The 26,451-nt window shown below is 41.6% G+C and overlaps 2 protein-coding genes and 1 long non-coding RNA gene across 11 annotated transcripts in view; 1 reads left to right on the top strand and 2 right to left on the bottom strand.

Moving 5' to 3' along the window:
* Positions 1-371: 371 nt before the first annotated feature.
* On the bottom strand, positions 372-2,873 carry LOC147644212 (uncharacterized). 4 transcript variants are annotated; one of them, XM_086829624.1, is made up of 4 exons: positions 2,735-2,873; positions 832-1,127; positions 567-767; positions 372-498 (listed from the first exon to the last, which is right to left on the bottom strand). In XM_086829624.1, the coding sequence occupies exons 2-4, from the start codon at positions 997-999 to the stop codon at positions 472-474; spliced, it is 396 nt and encodes a 131-aa protein (XP_086685750.1). In that variant the 5' UTR covers positions 1,000-1,127; positions 2,735-2,873; the 3' UTR covers positions 372-471. The 4 variants fall into 4 exon arrangements, with proteins under 4 accessions (XP_086685750.1, XP_086685749.1, XP_086685752.1 ...); XM_086829623.1 differs by having other exon boundaries at positions 832-1,049; XM_086829626.1 differs by lacking the exon at positions 372-498 and having other exon boundaries at positions 567-778.
* Positions 2,693-26,451, top strand: part of LOC147644210 (uncharacterized) — a 229,456-nt gene continuing 205,697 nt past the window's right edge. For both annotated transcript variants that reach the window (XR_015270922.1, XR_015270923.1), the window contains exon 1: positions 2,693-2,781. This is a non-coding gene — a long non-coding RNA (uncharacterized LOC147644210). The remainder of the gene's footprint in view (positions 2,782-26,451) is intronic.
* sls (sallimus) overlaps positions 2,792-26,451 on the bottom strand; it is an 83,266-nt gene continuing 59,606 nt past the window's right edge. For 3 of the 5 annotated variants that reach the window (XM_086829617.1, XM_086829614.1, XM_086829618.1), the window contains 14 exons: positions 15,922-26,139; positions 10,123-15,264; positions 9,858-9,899; positions 9,542-9,793; positions 8,458-9,426; positions 6,700-8,367; positions 6,487-6,628; positions 5,341-6,356; positions 4,959-5,264; positions 4,818-4,838; positions 4,642-4,746; positions 4,376-4,570; positions 4,008-4,310; positions 2,792-3,815 (listed from right to left, as the gene is read on the bottom strand). In XM_086829617.1, the coding sequence (XP_086685743.1) occupies positions 3,625-3,815; positions 4,008-4,310; positions 4,376-4,570; positions 4,642-4,746; positions 4,818-4,838; positions 4,959-5,264; positions 5,341-6,356; positions 6,487-6,628; positions 6,700-8,367; positions 8,458-9,426; positions 9,542-9,793; positions 9,858-9,899; positions 10,123-15,264; positions 15,922-26,139 (20,570 nt within the window). In that variant the 3' untranslated portion in view covers positions 2,792-3,624. The remainder of the gene's footprint in view (positions 3,816-4,007; positions 4,311-4,375; positions 4,571-4,641; positions 4,747-4,817; positions 4,839-4,958; positions 5,265-5,340; positions 6,357-6,486; positions 6,629-6,699; positions 8,368-8,457; positions 9,427-9,541; positions 9,794-9,857; positions 9,900-10,122; positions 15,265-15,921; positions 26,140-26,451) is intronic. The other 2 variants (XM_086829615.1, XM_086829616.1) reach the window with 2 other exon arrangements.

The raw sequence follows: 26,451 nt of genomic DNA, 5'->3' as shown, positions 1-26,451 counted from the left end.
GAGAGTAAGAGCTATCTCTAGAGGTAGGGAGCAAGAGATGGCTCTGCACATGCACAAGGAGAGATAGACATACTGAAGGAGAGAAAGAGGGAGTTTTGCCTTTTCCTCTATATTTAACGATCGTTCCTATGGCAGCTATATGATATAGTTGTCCGATCTTAAAACCGGAATTATAAAATAATGCAAATTGAGGTTACCTTCACTTGGATTAAAATATTTAATAATTTATTTTCAAATAATTTTCCGATTGTTTCTATGGCAGATATTTGAAATATAAAGATTATACATTTATATATTTAATATAATCAGAAATCACTGCTTTTCACGCTTCTGACTGAAATTATAATGCCCTGCAAAAGTACAAGTTTATATAGAAACAATAAGTCTAGTATATTTTACATTTAATTTATAATTTACAATTTTACAAAAGCTGGCCTTGATCCATGGAAAAATACAAGTCCGATGCTTATATTAATTTCCCAAGTGCTTCCTTTTATTCTAAGTATTAAATTTTATTAGTAGTTTGATTGAATTGAATTTATTCCATACGTAGATTAAGTACTCACTGGTTTTGAATATTTAGAATATGCGAATTTGTCTCTCTTTTCATGTTTTTTTGTTTTGCTTTTTGCTAATTTTTGTGCTGCGTTTTTAGCACGCGGACTGGTGGGACGACCAACAGTTTTGCGTTTGGCCTTTGGTTTCAGTGCTCGTTTCCTTTTCTGGATAGGAACTCTTATTTTGGGTGTATATCCCTTGGGCTTCGTCTGAAATTAGTCTAGGAAATACATCAATGGGCCTATAGACATGCAATTAAGATGCTGAGCTTACCGCAAATAATTTCTTTTGCGTGGTAGTTAGCTTGCCCCAGGCATTCGAACCGTACCATTTCCACTCATCTTCATCCTGGTGTAGATGACTCTTAATGTATTTCTTCATAAACGCATTGAAGGCCCTGGTCTCCCCCTGTCCAAGGGGTGTTGGAGTATCGGCTCCCATTGTAACGATCCAATATAGATTTATGCGAAAGAATGGCTTAGAAAATATTTCTAAAGGTTCCAAAAGAATTTTGAATGACTTAAATTCTTATTTCATTTTAAATGAAATGTTTGATTGCCGATACATATCTGAATTTTGACAGAAATATCGGATACTATTAGGTTCGAAGCTTTTTGGGCAATTAGCAAAATTATATTACGAAAATTTGGTTACTTTTGGGACGATGCCCTAGGCTCTTCACAAGTTGTTAATTAAATTTGTTTGGAAATGAAACGACGTTGTTGTTTCTACACTCTCAGTCTTCTCCGACACACAGTCATCATTATTGTTTTGGGAAGTAATTAAGCAAACTTTCTACTGTCTTTTCTTACGTCGGTAGATTTTGTTTTTATTCCTAGGCCATCACGTTTGACGAGCCCTGACATGGTCGCCAACAAGAAGATGAAGGAAAAGTAAAAGAAAAAGCAAAAGAAACCGAAGAGCTAACCTACTGAGAACCGAAGAGGGCCTCAATTTTCTACGTGCACACCATAAAGTTGATGTGTAATTTGTTTTTATATGCATTCAACAGAACTTGCCAAATTCTATTACAAGTTTACAATTGTATTACGGCTAAGAGAGCTCTCCATCTCGACTCGTCTTCACCTTAATAAACCATAACTAATGGGGTCGCACAAGCAGAAGCAGTAGCACCACAAGTATCTGCAAGATACTCGCACTTGTGGGCTGAAAATGTTTGAAAATGTTGCCTTTTAAAGCGTCGAAAGCAGCTTAGGAGCTTTCAATTTTTTCAGTTTTTTTTTGTTGCACAATAACAAAACGCCAACGCGACTAAACAAGAAAATTGAGTATAGGAAAAGCGAAAAGCAGAATGGAGAAAAGCAAACAAGTAAATGAAATTTCCGTTTTGAGCTGCTGCTCTCTCCTTCTCGATCGTTTAGTGTATCAATAACTGAATAACAGGCTAAGAAGGCTCCTGGCTGTGGGCTCTAGATGTGTATGTGTATGTGTTTGCTGTTTGACTGTTTGTGTTACCAAACGAAGCCTCAGACACTCGCCTGCCGCTGCTGATGCTTTGTTTGCCTGTGCAATTTGAAGTGCCGGAAATATGCTTTAGCTTTATGGGTTTTTTGCTCATCTCGCACAGCTCAAGCTGGGACTGAGATTCAGACTTTGGCCATTCAGCCATTCCCGGAAATCTCTGCTCAGCTCTGTGCCCCCCAAAAAAGTTGGCTCAAATTACTGCGTCTAGCCGCACAGAGAGTTACAACAAAACAGTCGAGATAATATCTTTTGATTAGTGGCAACCGCAAAAACTTTAATTAAATTCGCACACACAAACAGCTTTCAGCTTCTGGAGAGAAAAGTTTATGCCGCATTTGCCATGTCACCAGATAAGTTTCCACTGGCTGGACACACACGCATGTGGACCAGACCGTTTCAGCTTTGGTCTTTAAGTTTTACAATTCAAAAAGAAGACAAAGGAAACATAGCGTAGGAAACTTTCCGCCAAAGTTATGCCGAGTTTTGGGGCCAAAATCCAATGAATTAATTAGTTGAATTCGGAAAATAAGCTAGAAATCTGTTGGGAAACCACAAGAAACCCTTGAAGCCTTCATTGTAAAATTCATGAGCAATATAAAATTATTTAATCGGGTTTGGGTACCTTTAAGTAGTTGTTCAATATATTAAAATTTAATTTAAATTTTATTGGTTTATTTATAGCAATATATACGTATCATGAAGAAGAATCCATGGCCCATCCGAGATGTTTTGAATAAGGTAAGAAGTATTTGATTTATTTTTTAATTTTATTATATTTATTCATTTGGTTTTTGTAACTTTAAAGACACGCGAGTGTAACCTCTTTATATGTATATATATTTATATTTCTATTATGCCATAAATTTTAGCCAGGGTGAATCCAGGACAAAGACAACTGAAGCCAGCGACTCGCAACACACTCCCCAGAAATAACTCATATCGAATTGCACCATTTGTTGTTTTTTGTCTCCCGAGAGGAGAAAGAATATTGAGTTACCCTGGCGGGGATTTGGGATGGTATTGGGTGTTGTGGAGGGCTGCGGCTCGTTGGCTTCCGTTGCCCGATGCCAAATGGTTCGCCTCTTGGTGGCATTTAATATATATTGTGTTTCATTTTTTGTTGCTTCGTTTGACGCTTTCGATTTTGATAGATTTATCACAGCTTACCATAAAATAAGTCAAAAATAAAACAATGAAAACGGAAAATAATAAAAACAAAATAGAACTCTATGCAAATGAAAAATCTAAAATTATGTCCATTAATTAGATGATATAATGGCCATCCTAGCATTGCGCCACGTCCACGCTCCCGGGCATTAAGTTTGTCTTCGCTCGCACTCTTTGGCCGGGAGTCGTTGACATCGCTGCCAATGGGATGCAATTATCATTACATCATCCTTACATATCATCGTCATCTCTAGTACAGTACAAAAAGCTACAAAATCCAGGGCTCGCTGCCCGTGTTCTTGTGTTATATAAAATACAATTGAAATATGCTTAACCTATGACTAAAGTGTTTCTCATTTCGTTGTCGTTTTTTTTTTTTTTTTTTTGTTGTTTTTATGTATATTTTTTTACCGACTATTTGGAGCTCTTCTTCTTTTTGCTCTTGGGTATCTCCGCCCACAGTCGGAAGAAGTACTCATCGCGTTGAAGCAGCCTGCCGCGCGCATACGAATGGATGTCTGCATCCATGTTGTGGTCACGCAGCCACGACGAGGTATTGCACGTGCTCATCTCGGTGCGCGGCTCGTCCGGCAGGCTCTCATGACCTGGATCAGAAAAGAATGCAATATATGTATTAGTTTGGACAAATTGCACAATCAGGCATGTTCACAATTCCGTATCTACTATAACTTTTTCATGGCAGGAATTGAGCAACGAAAATTTCAATTTATAGAGAAGAATTTTGGGTTTAAATTTATAAGTGCTTTTAGAGATGAAAGTCCTAAAATAACACTCACCAGCGGTCATAACCTTGTAGGGCTCCTCTGACTCTAGAGGTTCACTCAGACCAATCTCGTTCTTGGCAAATATGCGAATCATATACTCGTGATTCTCCTGCAGGTCTCTGATCTGGAATTTTTGCACGCCAGCTGGCACACGACCAACCTCGATCCACATGGTCTTCTTCATGTCCCTTATAGCGATGTGGTAACCGAGCAGAGGCGCACCTCCATCTGACTCGGGAATACCCCATTCGAAGATATGGGCATTGGCGGCAAGAACGCGCGCCTCCAGTGGAGCGGTCGGTGGCGAGGGAACGGCTAAAGGGAAAATTCAAAATTTTTGATGGATTCTGTTTAAAGTATTTTCAACCCGATGGACTTACTGGCATGTGTCTTGAGCGATACGCTCTCGGTGACGGCTGGTGCACCTAATCCAGCCTCATTTTCCGCAGACACACGGAACCAGTACTCGCACTTCTCCTTCAAATTGTCAATCGTGTAATGCAGTTGGTGAGCGTCCAGTGTAATGACCTTTGACCAAGTTGTAGATGTTGACGAACGTTTTTCCACGCAGTAGCCTGTTTGGAAATTGAAAGCGATTTAATAAATATTCCTTCTTAACTTATATGTAGTATTAATTATATTTTACCCGTGATTTCGGAACCACCATTGCGGGCTGGCACCTCCCAGTCCAAGGTAACACTTCGACTGGTAACATCCGGTGCCCTCAGATTCTGAGGTGGCGATGGTGGCGCTGGGAGTTGGATTATGAGAGAAATTTCATTAGCATTTCAACTTTTTCGAGTTTTTGAAGTAATTACATACCCACGATTTCATTATCAATAGCTATTGTTGATTTGGGATTAGTTTTGCGCATGTTTAAGCATTAGTTGCGTGATTAAAATAAGCAATATATGCGGAAGCAATAAGCAATTGGAGTTATGTGTAAATAATTTATGAACTTACTTATCTTGCGACCCACGACAATCTTTTCCGTGGTCTCGTACGCCTCGCTAGTGCCAGCCTCGTTTCTCGCATAAATGCGGAACAGATAGCCCTTATTCCTGACCACCTTCTCCACGTGAATATTGGTGACAGTGCCCAGGCTAGTGCCCACCGATCTATAGATGGTTTCAGTCTCTTCCCGTATTTCCACAATGTACTCAATGATTTTGGAGCCACCGTCGTTCTCGGATGGTTCCCAAGCCAAATTAAAGGATGTGTCGTTCATTCCCGATACAGTCGTGGGGCCACGTGGTGGCGATGGTTTTTCTAAACATATTCATTAGGATTTAAGTAATAAGTACATAAGAAATAAAGTAAAGTTGCAACAAGTAACCAAACTTACCAAACTTCTTAGTTATAGTCACAGGATCACTTTCCGTGGGCTCTGATTCGCCAATTGGATTGGCGGCCACCACACGGAACATGTATTGCGAATTCATCGATAATTTCTGAACCGCATAGGATTTTATGGTCTTGTCAAAGTCGGAAACCTTCATCCAGACATTGTTCTGAACATCACACTTCTCCAGGATATATTTATTGATCTCCAAACCGCCATCATCGATGGGCGGCGTCCACTCCAAGGTGATCGAGTCCTTTTTAACATCCTTAATCTCCAGGGACTGAGGTCTGCTGGGCTTGTCGATCACCTGAACCGTGCATTCCACATACGTAGATCCGGATTCGTTGGTGGCCGTGACCTTGTATTTGCCGGAGAACTCGCGGGTGACCTTCTTCACAGTGTAGGTGGAAGTGGTCTCGGTTGTCTCGATAGTGACCGTCTTGGTGGTCTTTTGCTCCACCGTCTCCTTGTGCCAGGTCACGGTGGGTTGTGGATAGCCGCGGACCGTTGCTGGAATGGTGAGAGTGCTGCCCGTGCGTATTTTCTGCGTCAGATACTTATCCTCTACCTCGAGGACAGGCTTCTGCTGCAGCTTCAGGCGACACGACGTCTCCACGGTGCCCTTCTCGTTGGTCGCCACACATGTGTATGTGGCTTCAGTCTCAATAGTTGTCTTTTCAATTGTGTATTTGGCTACACGGTTCTCGTAACGTTGGTTACTCGACTCAAACACCTTGCCGTTCTTCTTCCACGTCACCTTTGGCTCTGGAATGCCGCCGAACACGCAGGACAGCGTAACCTCCTTGTCCAATTCGCTAACCACATCTTGCAGAGGTTCGCGTACGCTTGGCGCCTCCGTCTCGACCTTGGGCACCAAACGGATGGGTGGCGAAGCCGGTGAGGGCGGTGAGGGTCCAACCTCATTCACGGCAATCGAACGGAACACATACTCCGTGTCGATCTTCAGCTTGCTGATGGTGTATGTAGTATCCTTTATCTTGCGAATTTCAGTCCATCTGGAAACAAATAATAATGTTAGTGCTTATCTAGCCAGCATAAACCAATAAATATTTCTTATATTAAATCATTTAATTGGTATTTAAGTTGTAGCAGCAAATACTCATCAAATTAATTAATGGCACTTACTTTTCTTCCTTAACATCGTGGTACTCCAGAATGTATTCGATAATTTCCGATTTGCCATCGTCCTCCGGCGCCTTCCAGTAGAGCGTAATGGAATCGTGCATTATCTCCAGTGGTTGAGGAGTACCAGGTGCCGTCGGCTTGCCTAAATATTTGATTAGGGTCATCAGTTCCGCACCAATTAACTGGCATCTAAGCTTAGGCTAAGGTACTTACGCATAATGACCAAATGCAGGCTGGCCTCCGCCTCGCCAACTGGGTTGACAAGCTTAACGGTGTACTCGCCCTCGTCATCGTCGACAACCTTTTTGATGGTTAGCGTGGCAGACTGTTCATCGATGGTCGGAATTGTGCGCTTTGACTTAGGTATGACAACCTTGCGCGTGGTCCATATAGCCTCGGGTGTTGGGACGCCTGTGTACTTGACAGTGAAGATGGCATCGTCGTCCTCCTTTACCTTGATTGTCTGATCCTTGTCAGAGGTAATGACGGGTGGCAGTTTGAGCTCCTCCACGCACAGTTTGGTACTGCTGGTGACATTCTCGGCCACGCAGCTGATCTCGCCGGCATCGTCGTCATTAGCGTCGTGGATGACCAATCGTCGGACAGTTCCCTCAACGAAGACCTCGTGCTTCTTGTTGGGCTTGATTGGCTTACCCTTCTTGCACCAGGTCACTTCCACGTCGGGCTGAGACAGCTCAACCGTAAACTCAGCATCTGTGGTCTTTGTGGCCAGCGTGACGTCCGGCAGGGGGACGACAAAGTTAACCAACGGCTCCTCAACAGTCAGTTTGGCCTTCGAGGTTTGTTCACCAACCTGGATGGAGTATTCGCCAACATCCTCTGGCTTGGCCTTGAGAATGCGAATTGATTGCTTCTTGCCATCAATGGCCAGCTGAATGCGTTCATTGAACACAATCTCCTTGCCGTTCCTATACCATTTAACCAGGGCGTCGCCCTTGCTGAGCTCAACTTCCAATGTGGCATTTTCACCCTTAGTCACTGAAACATCCTTTAGCGGCTCAACAATCTCTGGTGGCAGCTCAATGACAACCAGCTCACAACTGCACTCCTGTCCCTCGATCTTACACGTGTACTGACCCTCATCATGGATGGTGGTATCGCGGATGACCAGGCGACGAGCCTTGCCGTCCTTAATGAACTCGACATTCTTGTTTTCAGGCGTGATTTTCTCGCCATCCTTAAACCAGGTAACCTCAGTTGCCTCTGTAGTAAGCTCTACATCCAAGATGGCCGTATCCTTTTCGGTTACCTCGTAGTCCTCCAGTACCTTTATAAAATCGGGTTTGCGTTGCAGCACCTCCACAGTTGACTGAGTCTCTTGCTTCTTAACCTTGCAGACATAAGTGCCGGAATCACGAAGATTCGTGTTTCTTATCACTAATTTGTGGGTCTTGCCATCTTCAACAACAACACGATGGTCCATGCCGCTGAGCTCTTTGCCATTGAAGAACCACTTGGTGGTCACTACGTGGGAAGTCTCACATTCCAGGGTTAGAGATTGAACCTCCTCGATGGTAATGGTCTTCTTAAGCTTCTTAGTGAAGGTCACCTCATCGACTTCGACAATCACACGGGCTCCGTGAGACGTTTTACCAATGGGGTTGCTGGCAATGCACTTGTAGTCACCGGAATCAGTTTCTGGATTGGCATCCTTAATGATGAGCTCAATGTTCTCGCCATCGTATACCTGCTGGATGCGTTCGCTGGGGAACAATGGAGTGTTGTTGAATAGCCATTGAACCTCGGGAACGGGATTGCCGGAAACCTTGGCTGGCAAACGAATCTCTCCCTTTTGTGGCACATTTTGCTCCTCGAAGCGTTCCACAAAGAGTGGTGGCTCTGCGTTGCCACTGGTAGCTTCTAAATATAAAAAAAATATATATATTATTATTGTATCAAAAATAAAATATTAATATTGGGCCATTTTCTAACATAAAACAAAGTACGTACCTTCGATTGTGAGATTAGCAGTAGTCTCCACACTTCCCAAGGGATTAACAGCCTTTACAGTGTATTCACCCTTTTCGGACTTCTTGGGCGTGATTAGTGTTAAGGTGTGCAAATCCTTGTCGGACTTGGCATTCTTGACGGGCTTGCCATCCTTGTACCACGTTACCTTTGGTGGTGGATTTCCCACAATCTGAGTGGAAAGCACAACACTCTCACCTTCGCGTATGACCATGTTGCGCAGGGGTTCCAAGATCTGTGGTGCCTCCTGCTCGGTGGTACGCACCTTCAGTGTGATCGGAAGACGTGCTTCACCTTCGCGATTTGTAGCAATCACCTCATAAATGCCTTCTTGCGATTTTTTCACCTTGGTGATATGCACCACACTGCAATACATGTGCATGTCGGATTCGGTAACAATGCGAACATTCTTGAGCTCCTCCTCGTCAATGTCTACACCATTAAAGGTCCAGACAATATCCGGTTCAGGAACGGCTACCAGTCGGCACTCTAGAATTACATTTGTATTCTCGTCCACGTACTGGGCTTTTGGTTTCTTGGAGAATGTTGGTGGAATTCCCTCCAAAATATCCGCCAGCGAAGATTCACGGGACATGCTGCGACGGGATAGGGCTGTTGCATCAGAACCATGATCGGACAGTGGACTCTCCACAATCAGTTCCGTGGTACTAGAAGTAAATCCAGCGGCGTTCTTGGCCACACACGTAAACTGACCTGCATCCTCGGGGAAGACCTCGCGAATAATCAGGGTAGCCACATTATCGTCATCGTAGAATATTTGGAAGTCCTGCGAGGGCTTGATAATGGCAGTCTCGCGGAACCAGGCAATTTGTGGCCTCGGGCTACCCTCAACTTTGCACTCGAACTGCACAGTGTAGCCGTCAGGTGTGTGAATGGGCTGCAGTTTCTCAATAAATCGTGGGGCAATGGGCTTATCTTCTGGTCCAGGACCTTTACAAGACACAATCACAACAAAACACAGAATTGTTTGTTAACAACCAAACGCGGACAGCGACAAAACAAAGTTAGGCCTGACAAAAAAAAATTAAAACAAAAAAAAACTTACGTTCAAACACAGGCAGCTTATCGATCTTCTCATGCAACTTATTTTGCACATATTGAGCGTATTCATCGGGCTCCATAAGATATTGAGCAGGAACCCAGCCTTCTTCTTCGGTAATGCTCTTCTTGACATACCACCACTCAGAGCTGTGACGTCCAATCACCGTTACCTTTTCACCCTCCACTAAGTTTATAGCTTCGTCGTTATCAGCAATATAATTGCAAATGGAGTACATAACATTGGGATTTTCCGATTCTAAAATTCATAAATAAAATATTATTTATAGCTACGAAATTTATAAATAGTAATATTTACGTACCTTCAACATTCATTTCTCTGGTGATATTAAGCGATGCTCCATCTGTAGAAAAAATAAATAAAATATTAGTAACAATTCCCAATATGGTACTGTACAGCATTGAAGGTTTTTAACAATGAGTTGTTAAGCGTTAGCAACCGACATTTAAGTTGGGTAATTTTACCTTGCTACGCTGATATCATATAAGCTGATATTTTTGTATGTGAAATTAAAGCATTTGGATAATCATATAAATTACAAATATTGGTGACAAAAGCCGACTTACCTTCATTGAAAAGTTGTTGGACAACCTTACGCTTCTTCTTGAACGTTAGAGAATCCTCATCATAGGTCACAGAATCACGTTTAGGATGCCGAATGCCAATCAGGAACTGTTCTTCTTCCTCATCCTGAACGGAATAGGTAGGCTTGGGTTGCTTCTTGGGCTTCAGCTTGAAATCGACATCATCTGGTGGAAGTTCCTCAACAAAGTACTCTTCAGGCTCCTCGACTTCATCGATGGTATCCTCATCGTCTCGAATCTCTTCGATGATGGGCTCTTCACCATCGTCGTAATCATGCATGATCTTAATGTGGGCCTCATCGGCTGCCTCAGAGAAGGTCTTTTTGATCGGTTTCTTAAGCTTAACCTTGCCAGACATAGAGATTTCCTCCTCTGCATACGAGTCTAGAGCAATGTTGAACTCCTGATCGACATCCTCCTTAGTCTTGGTAGTCTTGGCACGGAACGTGACATTCTCAACGTCAGCGTATTCGGGAATGTCGACCTGCTTGCGTTTCTTCAGCTTCTTAACAGTGTAGGCTTCTTCACCTTCTTCAGTTATCTGCAGAGGCTTTGGCTTGGCACGTTGGCTAACGACAAACTCTTCGATATCTTCGCCCTCTTCGTATTCTTCTTGTTGGCGTTTGATAGAAAGTTCAGCCGCGGCCTCATCCATGGTGGTGGGCTTTACTGGTCGTTTCTTTAGCACGGTGGCAGCCTCTTCCACGCCCTCATTGATGGTATGTGGCTTTTTAAAGGAGAGACTGAATTCAGTTTCTTCAAGATCCTCAACAGTTGGTTCGAACGGTTTCTTTGGTTTCTTCCGAATTATGACTGCCTCTTCAACGATTTCTTCCTCTTCGATTTCAACTGGCCTTTCTTCGATAACCGTTTGTTTTAGCTCCAGTTCAGCAGCAGCCTCCTCCACGGGTTTTTGCGGCTTCTTTTTCTTTTTAAGCTGTACTGTTTGGTCGGAAGTTTCCTCGGTCACCTTCTGTTCCTTTGGCAGTTTAACATCCACAGAGAATTCCTCTTCCTGAACCTCCTTCGGTGCCTTAGGCTTCAGAGTTACTTCAGCCACCACTTCATCTGCCTCTTCCGGTTGCGGTTTCTTTAGTTTCACAACCGCAGCATCGACAATGTCCTCTGGTGTAGGTTCTGGCTTCTTCTTAATTTGGACTTCCTCTATAATCTCTTCTTCTACAATCGGCTCGGGAATAACTTCTTCTTCAACTTTAACTGTAAGCTCCTCAGCAGCGGCTTCTTCGACAGGTTTCCTTGGTTTCTTCTTCACTATCTTAGCCTCTTCCTCAACTTCTTCCACCTTTGGTTTCGGCTTCAGAGTAACTTCTGCCTCGGGCTCTTCAACAACTGGAATAGCCTTTGGTTTCTTTTTGGGTAAGCTGACTTCTTCTTCCTTTGGCGCTTCTGGTTCAGTTTCTTTAACACCAATAGTGTACTCAGCGGGCTTTTCTTCTGGTACTTCTTCGATTTCCTCAATGATTTCCTGAACTTCAGATTCCGTAGGAACATCCTCAGTGATAGTAACCTTCAGCTCTGCAGCTGCCTCCTCTTGGGCAACAGGTTTCTTGGACTTCTTCTTGATCTTGGCTTCTTCGGAAACTTCTTGCACTGGCTGCTTGGGCTTCATCATGAATTCAGCTTCGGGTTCTTCTACAACCTCAGCCACAGGCGCCTTCTTCTTCTTTTTCTGAATCGTAACCTGTTCCTCCGGTAACTCTTCCACGGTTGGTTCCTTTTCAGCTTCCTTAATGGCAAAGCTAAAGTCTGCGGGCGTCTCTTCCGGTGCCTTCGGTTTCTCGACGATTTCAATTTCTTCTATCTCTTGTACAAGGTCTTGAGGTGGCGCCACTTCTTCAATAATTGTTATTTTTAGATCAGCGGCTTCTTCTTCGGTCGGCTGCTCTGGAACCACTGTAATGCTGGAAGTAGCTTCGACTTCATCGACGGGCCTAGGAGCTGAAACAGTTACTTCCGCCTCAGGTTCATCCTTAGCTTCAGGCTTAGGCTTCTTCTTGCGAATAACCTTAACTTCTTCCTCGACGACTTCTTCAACAACTTCACGCGGAGTTTCCTCAATGACTTTAACCTTGTGTTCTTCAAAAACTTCAGGCTGCGGCTCTTCCACAATCGGTTCTGCTACCACAGGCTCTTCCTTCGCAATCACTTCTACAGGTTTCTCAGGCTGAGTCTCCTTAATGCCAAAAGTATAGGTTTTATCTTCAACCTTCGGCACTTGTTCTTTGACCACCGTGACCACCTCTTCCTCCTCGACTTCTTCAACTATTGGAACTTCCTGTGGAGTCTCCTCAGTAATTGTGATCTTTAATTCTTCAGCCTCCACATCCTTAACCTTCTTCTTGGGCTTCTTGGTCTTGATTTGAGCTTCTTCAGTAACTTCTTCAACGGGCTTGGACTCCTTCAAAATGATTTCGGTCGCTGGTTCGTCGGCAAAAGTGACTGAAGGCTTGCGTTTTTTCACTGTAAACTGTGCTTCGCTTGGTTCTTCTGGCTTAGCCTCAGTTTCCGAAACACGAATGCTAAATTCTTCAGGCTTTTCTTCGACAACAACTTCCTGCTTTTCTACAATCTCTGGCTTAGCAGGTTCGACAATCTCTTCTTCAGCGACCGGTGCTTCGGATTCAAAAACCTTGATTTCTAATTGAGCTTCATCTTCAGTCTTCTTTGGCTTTTTAACCTTCTTTTGCTTGATTTCAGTTTCGACGGTGGTTTCCTCTGTAACCTTTGGTTCAGTCAACACAACCTCAGCCTCAAATTCTTCTGGTTTTTTCGGTTTCTTCTTGAGAACAACTTCTTGGGGAATTTCTTCCTCGGGCTGTTCTTCCACAGCAGTCACCTTCTCTGCTTCACTTTCCTTGAGAGTGATTTCATATGAATCAAACTTCTCCACAACCTTCTCTTCCAAAACTATGGGAGTTTCCTCAGGTGTTTCCTCAACAATTTCAGCTGGTTTTTCCTCGATAGCTTCGGTTTCTGTCACGCTAAATTCATATGACTTGGGCTTCTTGGTCTTCTTCTTTTCCTCTTGTTTTTCGACTTCAACCACTTGTTCCTCAACTGGTTGTATCTTTTCTTCTTCCTCCACCACGACAATCTTATCTTCCTTGACTTCTTTCACAGGCTTCTTTTTAGTTTTTTCTTTGACCGTAATTTCCTGTTCAACGGGCTTTTCTGGAGTAGGCTCAGTCATTTTAAGTTCAACTTCAAACTCTTCTGGCATTTGTTCGGGCTGCTCAACTGGCAGAACGATTTCAGCCGAAACTTCCTCAACTGGCTGCTCTTCCTCCTTTGGCTCTTTCAAAGTGACTTCAAACTCTTCTGGTTGCTGTGGCTTTGGTTTCTTCTTCCGTGTTACAACCTTTTCTTCGATAACTTCCTCAGTGGTTTCTTGACGCTCATCAGAATCTATAACGCGGACTTGATGTTCCTTCGGTGCCTCTTCTGGCTCCAAAACCGTAGTTGTTATCTTGTACTCCACTGGTATTTCTTCTGGCACTTCTTCTGGTTGGGGTATTTCTTCGGTGACTTCCACTTCAGATACAGGCGTTTCTTTGGGCTTCTTCTGTTTTACCTTTACTTCCTTTGGTTGTTCAATTTCGACTGGCTTCTCTAGAGGAGCTTCTTCTTCCTTTACCGATATCTCATAGTCTTCTGGTCTTTGCTCTGGTAACTCTTCTTCCTTTGGCTGTACCTTCTTGGACTTGGCCTTCTTTGGTTTCTTAGCTTCGTCATCAGATTTAACTTCGGGCACTTCAGGCTGGGGTTCTTCCACCTTAGGCCTTACAATGGCCTCCTCAGCAGGTTCTTCCGCTTGAGGCGCTTTAGGAACTGGTCGTAGTTTGATTTCGGAGTCTGTCTCTTCTGGAGCCTTTCTTTCTGGCTTGCGGAACTTAATTTCTTCTTCAGGTATTTCCTCCTGTTCCTTTGGTACTCCAGGAACGATCTCCGAGATTATGGTTTCTGGCTCTGGCTTTGATTTCTCCTTTGGCTTATATTTGGTCTTTAAGGGTTTCTTCGGTTTTTCTGGCATATCTGGATGTTCAATGGGCTCCAGCTCTTCAGGTTCATACTCAGGACGATCGAATTCGACAGGTTCGAACGGCTCAACATTGAACTGTCCTTCCTTGGGCTCCTTTGCATGCTCCTCAACAACAACCACTTCCTTTGGCTTAGCTTTTAATTCAACTTCTTCCTCTACTTCCTGGGGCTTGATAGGAATCTTCTTAAGTGTAACGTTCTCAGGTTCTTCATCCTCCTTTGGTTTCTTTTTACCCTTGCCCAGTTTAATCTTTACATCTTCTTGCTTTTCCTCTGGCTTGGGCGCCTTTTCTGGTTTCTGATACGGTGCCTTTTCCTCTGGCTCTTCCTCACTACTGACATATTTCTCGTATTTTTCAAGCTCGACCTTTTCTAAATCATCCTTGATCTTTTTGATCTTCTTGGTCTTGTGTGGTTTGAACTTGAGGGCTTCTTCAGCCTCTTCGATGTTTCGAGATAGTTCACCATTATCTTTGGTGGCACCAATCCTCGTAAGCTTCGGAATAAGCGGAGCAGGTGGGAATTCAACTATGACCATACGTGTTTTGAGACGGAATTTAGGCAGTTGAACACTTTGTTCTTCGGCGGGCTTCTCTTTACGTTTGCTGGGCTTAAGTTTCACAGTTTTGGGAACGTCGGCAGCCTCGACAATTGTCACCTTCGTCGGTTTCTGTTCCTTCCGTTCTATTTTCATTGGCTCTAGACTAGCGAACTCTGGCTTGAGCTTCTTCGGAAGATCGAATTCAAGTTTCTCATACTTCTCAAGTTCTGTCTTCTCGATTTCTTGCTCCAGCAATTTTCTGATGATTTCATCGTGGTCATCGGTCTTCTTTTTGACAACCTTCTTCTTTTTAGTTTTTGGCTTTGTGACGTCCTCAGGGGTATCCTCTGTTATCGGCTGTTCCTCATCTTCTTCAACCTCTTCGACAATAGGCTGTGATTCCTCGACTTCAGCAACTTCATCGATGACTCGCACCTCCAAAATCTTTTGCGGCTGCTCTTCCTCAACGGGCTCTTCGTGAATGATGCTTATTTGATAGTCTTTTTGAACTTCTGGTACTTCACCTGTTACAAATAATGCATTAATATTTAAAGTGAATCGTGCTTAATATTTAACAAAAACCTGGGGAACCGTGCATTGCTTTTGCAAAGCAAGCAAATCGTAGAACTGGACAGAAGACATATTTTGAGGCTTTATATACATATATAGCGATTGAAGGAAAACAATTGAAAACTTAACCAATTTCAGGATTAAAATTAAATAATTAATAATTAATACAGTTGAGGAATTATTTAATTAATTTGGAATGAAGATTTAGGTTAAAGCTGAAGTATGAACTATGATTTAGATGGGTAACAATTAGACAAGAGTTCTTAGTTATATATAGGTGTACCTTAAATGGATACAAATTTCTACTCTACATAGATAAAATTAGGAAGATATGCATGCATAAGGTTTATATAGGGAGTTATTGTGTTGGGAGGCTTTGAAGTTGAACTGGAAGAGATTAGGACCGCAGTAGAATGCGCTCAAACCAATGAGCCGAGATTGAACAGCGAGAGAAAAGAATAAAAACACAGGAGGGAATAGGCGCAACAATTGGAAATCAACGTGGTTTTCAATAGGAATTAACAAAGGCAAAAGACACAGACAAAGGAGCAAAAGGTGCTGCGTGGGCGGCGGGATTTTGTAGGCTCCAAAACTCTCTTCTAATAACTTACTTGTTTCAACGCTTTTTTGTGTGTCTGGTTTTGTTTTCTTATGTTTAACTGTTTTCTGAATAGTATCTTTAGTGTCATCTTGAGTAGGTTTATCTTCTTGTGCGCTTGGTGTAATTTGTGCAGTGGCTGTGTCCTCGGGTTGTGCAATTTGGTTTGGTGTGATTTCTGTAGTGTCAGTAATGTCAACAATTTTGTCTGTCGGTTTGTCTTGTATTGTTTCGTCAGTTGCTATTGTTTTATGCTTTGGAGTCTTTGTTTTCTTTGGTTTGGCTGAGTCGTCTGCAATTGGTATTGGCTCTGTTAAATCTAATTTAACCTCTGCCGGAGCTACTTCAGAAGAAGCTGGTTTGTCAGATTCTGCTGGTATTTCAACCTTTTCGTACTTTTCTAAATCGGGCTTAGGAATTTCCTCCTCAATTAATTTCTTTACATAGTCGTCTAGATCATCTTTCTTAACCTTCTTAACAGTTTTCTTCGGCTTTGGCTTGGGCTTCTCCTCAGTCTGCTCAGGTTTGTCTTCGACGGCCTGTATGGGAACTATATCCGGTTCTTCATCAACAATAACAGTGACTGAATCGGTATCCTCATTTTCAATGGTTGTAATCTTGAAAGTGGTTTCTTCTTTCGGTCCCTTTTTCTTCAAAACACGTTTAGTGGTCTTCTCCTGAATGGGCTTGCCTTCCTCAGAAACTACTTCCTGAATTTCTACTTCAACGGGTTGAATTTCGACAACTTCAACCGGTACTAAAGGTTGTTCCGGAGCTTCTTCTTCGACTATTTTTACCTCAGCAAATTGATCTGGAACAGAAGACCCTTCGTTCGGAACTGGCTTGGACTTTGTCTTTTTATCTTTCTTCGGCTTTTCAGAAGGAGTTTCCTCAACAACATCAACTTGATGTTCAGATGGCTTGTCCTTAACCATGGGTTCGAATTCAATTTTCTCATACTTTTCCAACTCAGTCTTGGGCGTTTCCATGTCAATAAGCTTTTGTATGTAGTCGTGAATGTCATCTTTCTTTACTTTCTTTGTTTTCTTTTTGGGTTCCTTGGGTTTTTCTTCTTGCTGTACAGGTTCTGGTTCATATTCAACAATAGTTATTTCCGCCTCAGGCTGATCGTCCCGAACAACTTCAATAATCTCTATTTCTCCTTCGCCATCAGGACGTTTCAATTTTCGTTTGGTGGTAACCTGCTTGTGAACTTCCCCAGTATCGTCCGTTGTTTCCTCGACTTTAGTTTCGCTTTCAATTATCTCAATCGTGAAAGGTTTTTCTCCTGCTGGTTCCAAATCACTTTCTTTGATTGAAATTTCGTATTTTTCCTCTAACGGTTGGTCTGACTCTTCTCGGATTTTCTTTGGCGTCTTCTTTTTTTCTGGCTTAGGTTCAGGTTTATCTTCTTCCTTGACAGAAATATTGAATTCTTGTTGTTGTGGTTTTTCAATATCGGATTCCTTTTCGGTAACTTCTAATGGCTGTTCGTCCAAGACCTCTTGTGGAACCTCTTCTGACACAGTAACCTTTGCCTTTGGCTTCTTCTTCTTTTCCGGTTTCTTAATCTCTTCAACTTGATCAATTTCAAGTTCAGGTTCTTCCACACTTGGTATGGACTCCTGCACAGTTATTAGATCATCGGTAACCGGTGCATCTTCTTTGATAGTTTCAACAATAGATATTTCATCCTCCTTTGGTTTTTCTTCCTCAGGAACAGGCTGTTTCTCTTTCTTTGTTTTCTTTTTCGGCTTCTCAGAAGTTGGTTTGGAAGCAGAATCCTCTACCACCACTACTACATCGTCTGGCAGTGCCGGTTTTGGAGCTTCCTCTTCGATTACAGCTTTAATGTAGTCTTCAACATCGTCCTTTTTAACCTTTTTAGTCCGCTTTTGTTTGACTACGGGTTCCTCCTGATCGGGCGTTTCCGTTGGACTTGTGGTTATAACCGTTATTTCAGATTCGTTAGTATCCTTATCTGTTACCTCAACAATATCGTGAACCACTTCCTCTGGACCTTTTTTCTGTTTTATCTTCTTTGTCTTGACCACCTTTTCCCTTATTTTCCCCTCTTCATCTGGCACCTGCTTGGTCTCTACGGTTTCTTCAAGGACAACTATTTCGAAAGTAGTTTCTTCGGGTTTTTCGGGAATAAATTCCTTGACGGTAAATGTTAGCAATGGTTCGTCATTTTCCTCCTCAGAAGCTTGAGTTTTCTCTTCCAGTGGCTTATCTTCCAGCTGTTCTTCAGCTTCTTCTGTTGGTTGTTCTTCAGAAACCTTTACCTTCTTGACGGGCTTCTTTTTCATTTTTACTGGTTCATCCAAGTCGATCTTTTCATACTTTTCCAGTTCTGTTTTCGGTATATCCTGCTCAATAAGCTTCTGGATATAGTCTTGGAGGTCGTCCTTTGGCACTTTTTTAGCTTTGCGAATCTTCTTCGGTTTTTCTTCCTGGGGAACTTCCTCATCAACTATTTCAGCATCTTGCGTGGTTACAATGACTTCATACTCGGGTTCGTCACCAGTCTTAGTTTCCACAATTTCAATAATTTCCTCCTTGGGTCCAAGTTGCTTCTTAATTTTACGTTTGGTGACAGTTTGCTTCGCAGTTTCTCCCTTATCGTCGATAACTTCCTGTTCTATTGCTACGGTTTCAATTTCTTCTATCTGGAAAGAAGGTTTCTCCGATGGTTTATCATCTTGAACTTCAACAACTGCAGTTTCATATTTCGGCTGTGCTTCTTGTCTGACACTTTCTTCAGATTTAAGAGTAACTAGATACTCTTTGTTTTCTTCCGAAACGGGTTCCTGTACTTGCTTGGTTTTTGTCACCTTTTTAGGCTTTGGTTGTTTTTTCTCGTCAACTACAGTATCTTCCTTAATACCAATCGAAAAGTCTGTGGTTTCGATTTCTTGTTGTGGGACATCTTCAACTGGCTGCACTGGAGCGTCTTCGACAATTTCAGGAACGTTGCTTTCAGGAGTTTCTTGTTCAGTGACTGTGTACTTTTTAGAAATTTTCTTTGGCTTCTTAGGAGCTTCTTCCTCAACTTTTACTGCGTCACTATCAACTACCTCAACTGAAACCTGCTCTACGAATTCTTCAATAACATTAATGACGTAGTCCTCAACTTCTTCCATCTTCAGTTGCTTCGGCTTTTTAATTATCTTCTTTTCAGGCTTTGGCTTTTCTTCGGAAACAAGGACATCATCAGAAGTTAGTTCAACAACTGTAACTTCAGCTATTGGCTGATCATCGCTTGTAGTTTCAGTCATTTCAAAAACATGTTCTTTGGATCCCTTCCTCCGTGAAACCTTTCGCTTTTTCACAGTAATTTCTTTGACCTCTCCTTCCTCAGTGGGTTGTTCAACGACTTCAACAGTTTGTTCAATTTCTGTTAAGGGAACGGGAACCTCAGTCAACTTCTTCTTTTTCAACGATTTTTCTTTTTTGGTTGGTTTTTGTTCTTCCTCCGGAGATTTTTCAGTAGGCTGATCAGATTCAACAAATTCATCGGAAATGTTTACAATATAATTGGATGAGTCGTCTGGCTTCTGGGGTGTCTCTTCGATGTCCTCTGGCAAAATTTCCAACGGTTTTAGATCTTCACTAACAGGTTCGATTTCTTCAACATTGAACTCGTGAATTGTGACAGGTAAGCCATCGACGTCTTCAACAGTCTTTTTGTGGTGAGTTTTAACCTTCTTTTTGGGTTGTTTGGGTTTTGCATCCATTTCTGTTGGCTCATATTGTTCAAGAGTGGTTTTTGTAATTTCTTGTTCGATTAACTGCTGTATGTATTTGTCAAGATCGTCCTTCACAGGCTTCTTCTTCTTAACCTTCTGAACAACCTTGGCTGGTTGGTCTTCTGTAATCTGTGGTGAGTCCTCCGTGGGTATCTCTATTGTAGTAAACTCGATCTCAGCCTCTGGCTTGTTTTCTTGATAAGTTTCGGTTACTTCGATGACATATTCCTTGGATCCTTCCTTCTTTTTAAGCTTTTTGGTTGTCTTGATCTGTTTGACTTCTTCTCCCTCGTCGTTAACGATGTCTTCAATAATGGTTTCTGGAGCCATTTCTTCAATAAAGACTGTTTTTTCAACTGGCTTTTTAGTAGACTTTTTGGGCTTACTGAGTGCCTGCTCTTCTTGCTCCTCAAATGAATAAGGCTCATTGATCTCTTCCAAAACATTAATCACATAGTTTTCAACATCTTCGGGTTTCAGTTTTTTCGGTTTCTTAATTGGTTTCTTTTCTTTGGGTTGAACAACGTCTTCCTTAGGCTGATCTTCTGTTACTTCAACAATAGTTACCTCAGCCAAAGGTTCATCACTAGTTTTAGTTTCCGTGATTTCAAAGATTTGTTCAATTGGTCCTTGTTTTCGTGAAACCTTCTTTTTCTTTACTTCAACCTGCTTTGGTACTCCATCTTCTTCAGTAACTTGTACGATTTCGACAGAGTCTGCAATCTCTGTAATGACTGGTTCTTCGAACTTGTAAGGCTCGACAAATTCTTCAAGAACCTTAACGACATAGTCCTGGACATCTTCGGGCTTCAGTTTTTTCGGTTTTTTAATTGGTTTCTTTTCTTTGGGTTGAACAACGTCTTCCTTAGGCTGATCTTCTGTTACTTCAACAATAGTTACCTCAGCCAAAGGTTCATCACTAGTTTTAGTTTCCGTGATTTCAAAGATTTGTTCAATTGGTCCTTGTTTTCGTGAAACCTTCTTTTTCTTTACTTCAACCTGCTTTGGTACTCCATCTTCTTCAGTAACTTGTACGATTTCGACAGACTCTGCAATCTCTGTAATGACTGGTTCTTCGAATTTGTAAGGCTCGACAAATTCTTCAAGAACCTTAACGACATAGTCCTGGACATCTTCGGGCTTCAGTTTTTTCGGTTTTTTAATTGGTTTCTTTTCTTTGGGTTGAACAACGTCTTCCTTAGGCTGATCTTTTGTTACTTCAACAATAGTTACCTCAGCCAAAGGTTCATCACTAGTTTTAGTTTCCGTGATTTCAAAGATTTGTTCAATTGGTCCTTGTTTTCGTGAAACCTTCTTTTTCTTAACTTCAACCTGCTTTGGTACTCCATCCTCTTCCGTAACTTGTACTACTTCCACGGACTCTGCAATCTCTGTAATGACTGGTTCTTCGAACTTGTAAGGCTCGACAAACTCTTCAAGAACTTTAACGACATAGTCTTGGACATCTTCGGGCTTCAGTTTTTTCGGTTTTTTAATTGGTTTCTTTTCTTTGGGTTGAACAACGTCTTCCTTAGGCTGATCTTCTGTTACTTCAACAATAGTTACCTCAGCCAAAGGTTCATCACTAGTTTTAGTTTCCGTGACTTCAAAGATTTGTTCAATTGGTCCTTGTTTTCGTGAAACCTTCTTTTTCTTAACTTCAACCTGCTTTGGTACTCCATCCTCTTCAGTAACTTGTACTACTTCCACGGACTCTGCAATTTCAGTAATGACTGGTTGCTCGGTATCTTCAAATTTATAAGGCTCGATCAACTCATCAAGAACATTAACCACATAGTTTTTGACATCTTCAGGCTTCAGCTTTTTCGGTTTCTTAATTGGTTTCTTTTCTTTGGGTTGAACAACGTCTTCCTTAGGCTGTTGTTTTTCAGTTAACTCAACAATAGTAACCTCAGCCAGAGGCTCATCACTAGTTTTAGTTTCCGTGACTTCGAAGATTTGTTCTTTTGGGCCCTGTTTTCGCAAAACCTTCTTTTTCTTAACTTCAACCTGCTTTGGTATTCCATCTTCTTCAGTAACTTGTACGATTTCCACAGACTCTTCAATCTTAGTAATTACTGGCTCCTCAAACTTGTAAGGCTCGACTAACTCTTCAAGAACATTAACCACATAGTTTTGCACATCTTCTGGCTTCAGTTTTTTTGTTGTTTTAATTGGTTTCTTTGCTTTAGGTACAACAGTGTCTTCCTTAGGCTGTTCTTCTGTTAACTCGACTATAGTAACCTCAGCCAAAGGTTCATCACTAGTTTTAGTTTCCGTGACTTCAAAGATTTGTTCTATTGGTCCTTGTTTTCGTGAAATCTTCTTTTTCTTAACTTCAACCTGCTTTGGTGTACCATCATCTTCAGTAACTTGTATAATTTCTACAGCTTCCGAAATATCTTCAATAACTGGTTGCGGTATTTCTGCATCACCCTCTACAAGTTCCTCAAATTTGTAAGGTTCAGCGATTTCTTCCAAAACATTCACCACATAATTTTTGACATCTTCAGGTTTCAATTTCTTCGACTTTTTAATGTTTTGCTTCTCTTTAATATCTTTTGTGTCATCCTTAGGCTTTTCTTCTGTAATCTCTACAATGGTTACCTCAGCCAATGGCTCATCGCTAGATTTGGTTTCCGTGATTTCAAATATCTGTTCCTTTGAACCTTGCTTTCGAATAACCTTCTTCTTCCTAATCTCTACCTGCTTTGGTATGCTATCTTCTACTATTTCAACCACTTGCACAGATTCTTCAACATCCTCTAGAATTGGTTGGGGCTGCACATCCTCAACGACCTTCGTCTTAAACGATTTCTTTGATTTTGACTTGGGCTTGCTTTCTAGAACCTTAACTTCCAAATCTTCATAAGGTTCTGCTGTATCCCCACTTTCAGTTTCTACTAAAGCGACTTCGTCTGGCTTAACATCATCTTGTTCAGATTCAAACTCTTGTACGCTTATCTCGTAGACTGTAATTGGAACGCCATCGATGATCTCGGTAGTTTTTTTGTGGTGTTTCTTAATTTTTGTAGGCTTCTTTGCCTCCGGAGAAGTCTCGGTTACTGGTGCTTCGTACTCTTCAAGATCTGTTTTTGGAATATCCTGTTCAATGAGCTCGTGAATAAAGTCATCTAAGCTTTCGGTCTTAGGCTTCCTCTTCTTCACAATCTTTATCTTATGCTCTTCCTGAGGTTTGGTGTCGGTTTCAGGAGTTATGTCAATGGTCTGGATAACAATATCCGATTCGGGTTTGTTTTCTTCATATGTTTCAACCACTTCAATAAGATATTCTTTCGGTCCATCCTTCTTTTTGAGTTTACGCTTGGTAATGACACGTTCCACTTCCGCTCCCTCTTCATTGACTATTTTTTCTACAACGGTTTCTGGTGCCAGCTCTTCAATACGAATCGTATATTCGGAGATGGGCTCGTCGAAGGACTTCTCTTTAGGTTTCTTCACGGATTTCTTTTTGCCCTTAGGTAAAGTATCTTTCACATCAACCAAATATTCATCAGCTTGAGGAGAATCATGGGATTGGGAAATTTCAGCAGTATGTTCTGCAATCTTCGAGTCATCTGTAGTAGACACAGGTTCTGTTTCGGATACTTTAACCTTTTTCTGTTTATCAGTTTTCTTTTTCTTATCCTTCGGCAAGCTCACAGCTTCTTCAGGTTTACTATGATCCGGTATAACATCTGGAACTGTCTCCTCGTCAACTACTGTGGTGGTAAAAGCTATGATATTTTGTTCCACTGAATCTTCTTTTTCAGGAGTAATTGTCAAATCCTCAGATATTTCAACTAAGTGTTCCAAAGGAGCTTCCTCAACAACATTTACAATGAACTCCTTAAGTTTCTCCTTTTTCACCTTTTTAACTAATTTTTTGGGTGCTTCTGGTTTAACCATAGCAGGCCCATCTGTGGTATCTTCGGAAATCTCAGTTGTTATTACTATAACCTCTGCTTCCTCAGGCTTGTCATTTGATGCTTCAGTTTCAATTATTTCGATTTCGTAGTGTTTCGAGCCCTTTCTAGTTTTTACTTTGCGCTTTTTAATTATCTTCTGATCCGTATCATGAACAACTTCGGAAGGCAATGAAACTGACACAAAGTCTTCCTCCACTACGATTATAGGCATAGTTTCAGTCAACTCTGTTATTATTTCATCCAAAGCTGTTAGGATTTCTTCCTCTGGTTTTTCAATATCCTGCTCTGGAGATCGCTCTGCGTCAATCTTTTTAATAAGGTACTCATCGTATACTGGAACTTCCTCCGACTCAACGGTTTCTTCCACTTTCGTGACTTTCTTTGGTTTTTGTTTCTTGGGCTTTGGTTTCTCAACTGGCTCGTGCTCGGTGACACCGACCTGAAGGGTCTCGCCTTCATCAATGATTGACTTCTCATGTTTGACCTTCTGCTTCTTGGGTTTCTTCGGCTTGCCATCCACATCGATTTTCTCATATTTTTCCAATTCTGTTATAGGAATTTCAGCATTAATTAGTTGCTGAATATATGCATCAAGTTCATCCTTTTTCATTTTCTTTGTTCTCTTTTTTGGCTTTTCAACCGGCTGTGTACCGAACTCTTCTGTCTTACTATCACTCGAAGTAATTGTAATTTCATAGAGTGGCTCTTCGCCAGGAGCGGCCACAGTTTCGACAATTTCCAAAATTTCCACTTCGTCTCCCTTTTCATGTCGAATCCTGCGCTTCTTGGGTTTTTCTATTTCCTGTTGATCATCTACACCAGAATCGTTTTCTGGCTCCAGCTCGGTCAATTTAACTTCATAGAAATCATGTGTTGTTGTTTCATAGAACTTCTGGTCAGGCTCTTCTTGTAACTCTGAGACAAAATCGTCCAATTCGGTTTTGTTCATCCGCTTGACCTTCTTCTTTCGGACATTGCTTTCTTTTTTGTCGTCTTGAACTATTTCTGAACTTGTGATGGTAACTTCGTAAATTTTGTCATCTGTGCCTTCGGGGGATACTTCAACTATATCAATTGTATTGTCTTCTTGTTCAGTCTTAAGCCTGAGCTTACGTTTCTTTTTTGGTTCTTTTGTTAGTTTACCAGTTATTGGCACTTCTTCATCTGTGGCATTTTCTGGTTCCAATTCAACCACTTCAAGCTTATAAAATGGTTTAAGTTTAAGTCCTTCCTTCTCGTCAACCGGCTTTTGACCTTGTTTTTTGCGCAGTTTAAGGCCTTCTTCCGGGACTTCTTCAAGTTCTTTCGGTTTCCCAGGAGATATTTCGTACTTGTTTTGCTCTGGAGTTGGTATCGGTTTCTTCTTCCTCTTATATTTTGGTTTGCCCTCGCTGTGCGTCTCTTCGCCTAGCGATTCGTCCGACTCTTCTGGGAATTCGGAAGTACTTTCAATATCCTTTAACTCGGTAGGCTGGAATTGAAGGCCTTCGCCAGACTTATCGGGTTTTTTGGTTTTCTTTTTCTTGACTACCTCTTCTTCTGCTACCTTAACTGGCTCTTCACTGACATCGTCTTCCTTGATATCTTTTTTGACCGGTTTCAAATTAACTTCCTCAATTGACTCAACATTTTCGGGAAGCTTGCCCTTACCAAGCTTAAGTTTTCGACTTTCCTCTGTTGTTTCCTTCTCAGTCTTTTTGCCACGTTGATATTTTGGCTTTGGTTGCTCCTCATCTGACGGTTCTGCCTTTTCAGAGTCTAATGTTGGCAGATCTGATTGCTCCAGTTCTGCCTTTTCAGGTTTCGTGTGCTTGAATTTTTTCGGTCGGAACTTCAAAACCTCCTCAGCTTCTTTAACATTACGGGAAAGTTCCCCATGATCGCAGGTATTTTCCAATTCGGTAACCACGTATGGGAAACAGTATGGTGCGTACGGAATAAATCTTATCCAGCTTTTTAATTTCTTGTTTTTGAAAGATGCTTCATTTTTCTTCTTTTTCTCTTCCTGGGGTCGTTGTTTAGGTGCCTTTAACTTAAGCATTTGAGGAAATTCTTCCACAGAACTTATTTCAACCTTTTCAGGTTTTCTAAACTCGACTCTTTCGATTTTCATTGGAGTAAGCTTAACTGGCTGTTTAAAGGAAGAATCACGACGTGCCCTTTGAGGATGTTCCATATCTGTACGTTTGTACTCTTGAAGAACTGTCTTTGGAATTTCCTGGTGTATGAGGAATTGAATATATTCATCCAACTCATCTCGTTTCGACTTAACCACCTTCTTTTTCCTCGGCTTTCCCTTCTCTTCAACTGGCTTTTCATCAGCAGAAGTCTCCTCAACCTTACCTACTAATTTCTTAGGCTTTCGCTTCTTAATTGTCTTGTCAGTCGGTTCCTCTGTACTTTGTTCTTCAATAACAGTCTCGTCAACTTCCTCAATTGGTGTTTCTAGTGTCTTTTTCTGTTTGGGTTTTTTGTCTTTAACCGGTGTTTGTTTCACGTCTGCACTTGCCTCTTCAGGTTCAGTGATAGTGTACTCTTTGTTGTATTGGTCTGTTTAAGAAAGAATTATGTGTTTTGTGTTAGCACTAAACTAATGTTTATACTTATATTTGCATTTTATATAATGCTTTAAAGCACCCAAACTTATTATAAAGTATTATTAAGTTTGGTACTTAGATTCATACGCTTGCATAATGGGTTAAGTACGAAATGATTTATATTTTAAATGTACGTATTAGGCTTTTTGTGTATAGTTTCAATTTTGGGTCCCACGTACTTGAAAGTGTAAGTTAGTTAGTAAATATATTTTTCTTTTTATATCTGTTGTCTGTGTATCAATAAAATTCAATGTGCAGTTTGTAT

The sequence above is a fragment of the Drosophila serrata genome, unplaced genomic scaffold (genome assembly GCF_035046125.1).
Source record: "Drosophila serrata isolate PLE 108 unplaced genomic scaffold, ASM3504612v1 contig_217, whole genome shotgun sequence".
NCBI lineage: Eukaryota > Metazoa > Arthropoda > Insecta > Diptera > Drosophilidae > Drosophila > Drosophila serrata.
This window is presented reverse-complemented; position numbering and strand designations above follow the sequence as displayed.

Coding starts and splice junctions, on each gene's coding strand:
- LOC147644212 (XM_086829623.1), bottom strand. CDS start 2,762: ATGGGCCATGGATTCTTCTTCATGATAC. Junction 768..831: donor CGCAAAAGAAATTATTTGCG/GTAAGCTCAGCA, acceptor GACTAATTTCAG/ACGAAGCCCAAGGGATATAC. Junction 499..566: donor ATTCTAAATATTCAAAACCA/GTGAGTACTTAA, acceptor TTTAATACTTAG/AATAAAAGGAAGCACTTGGG.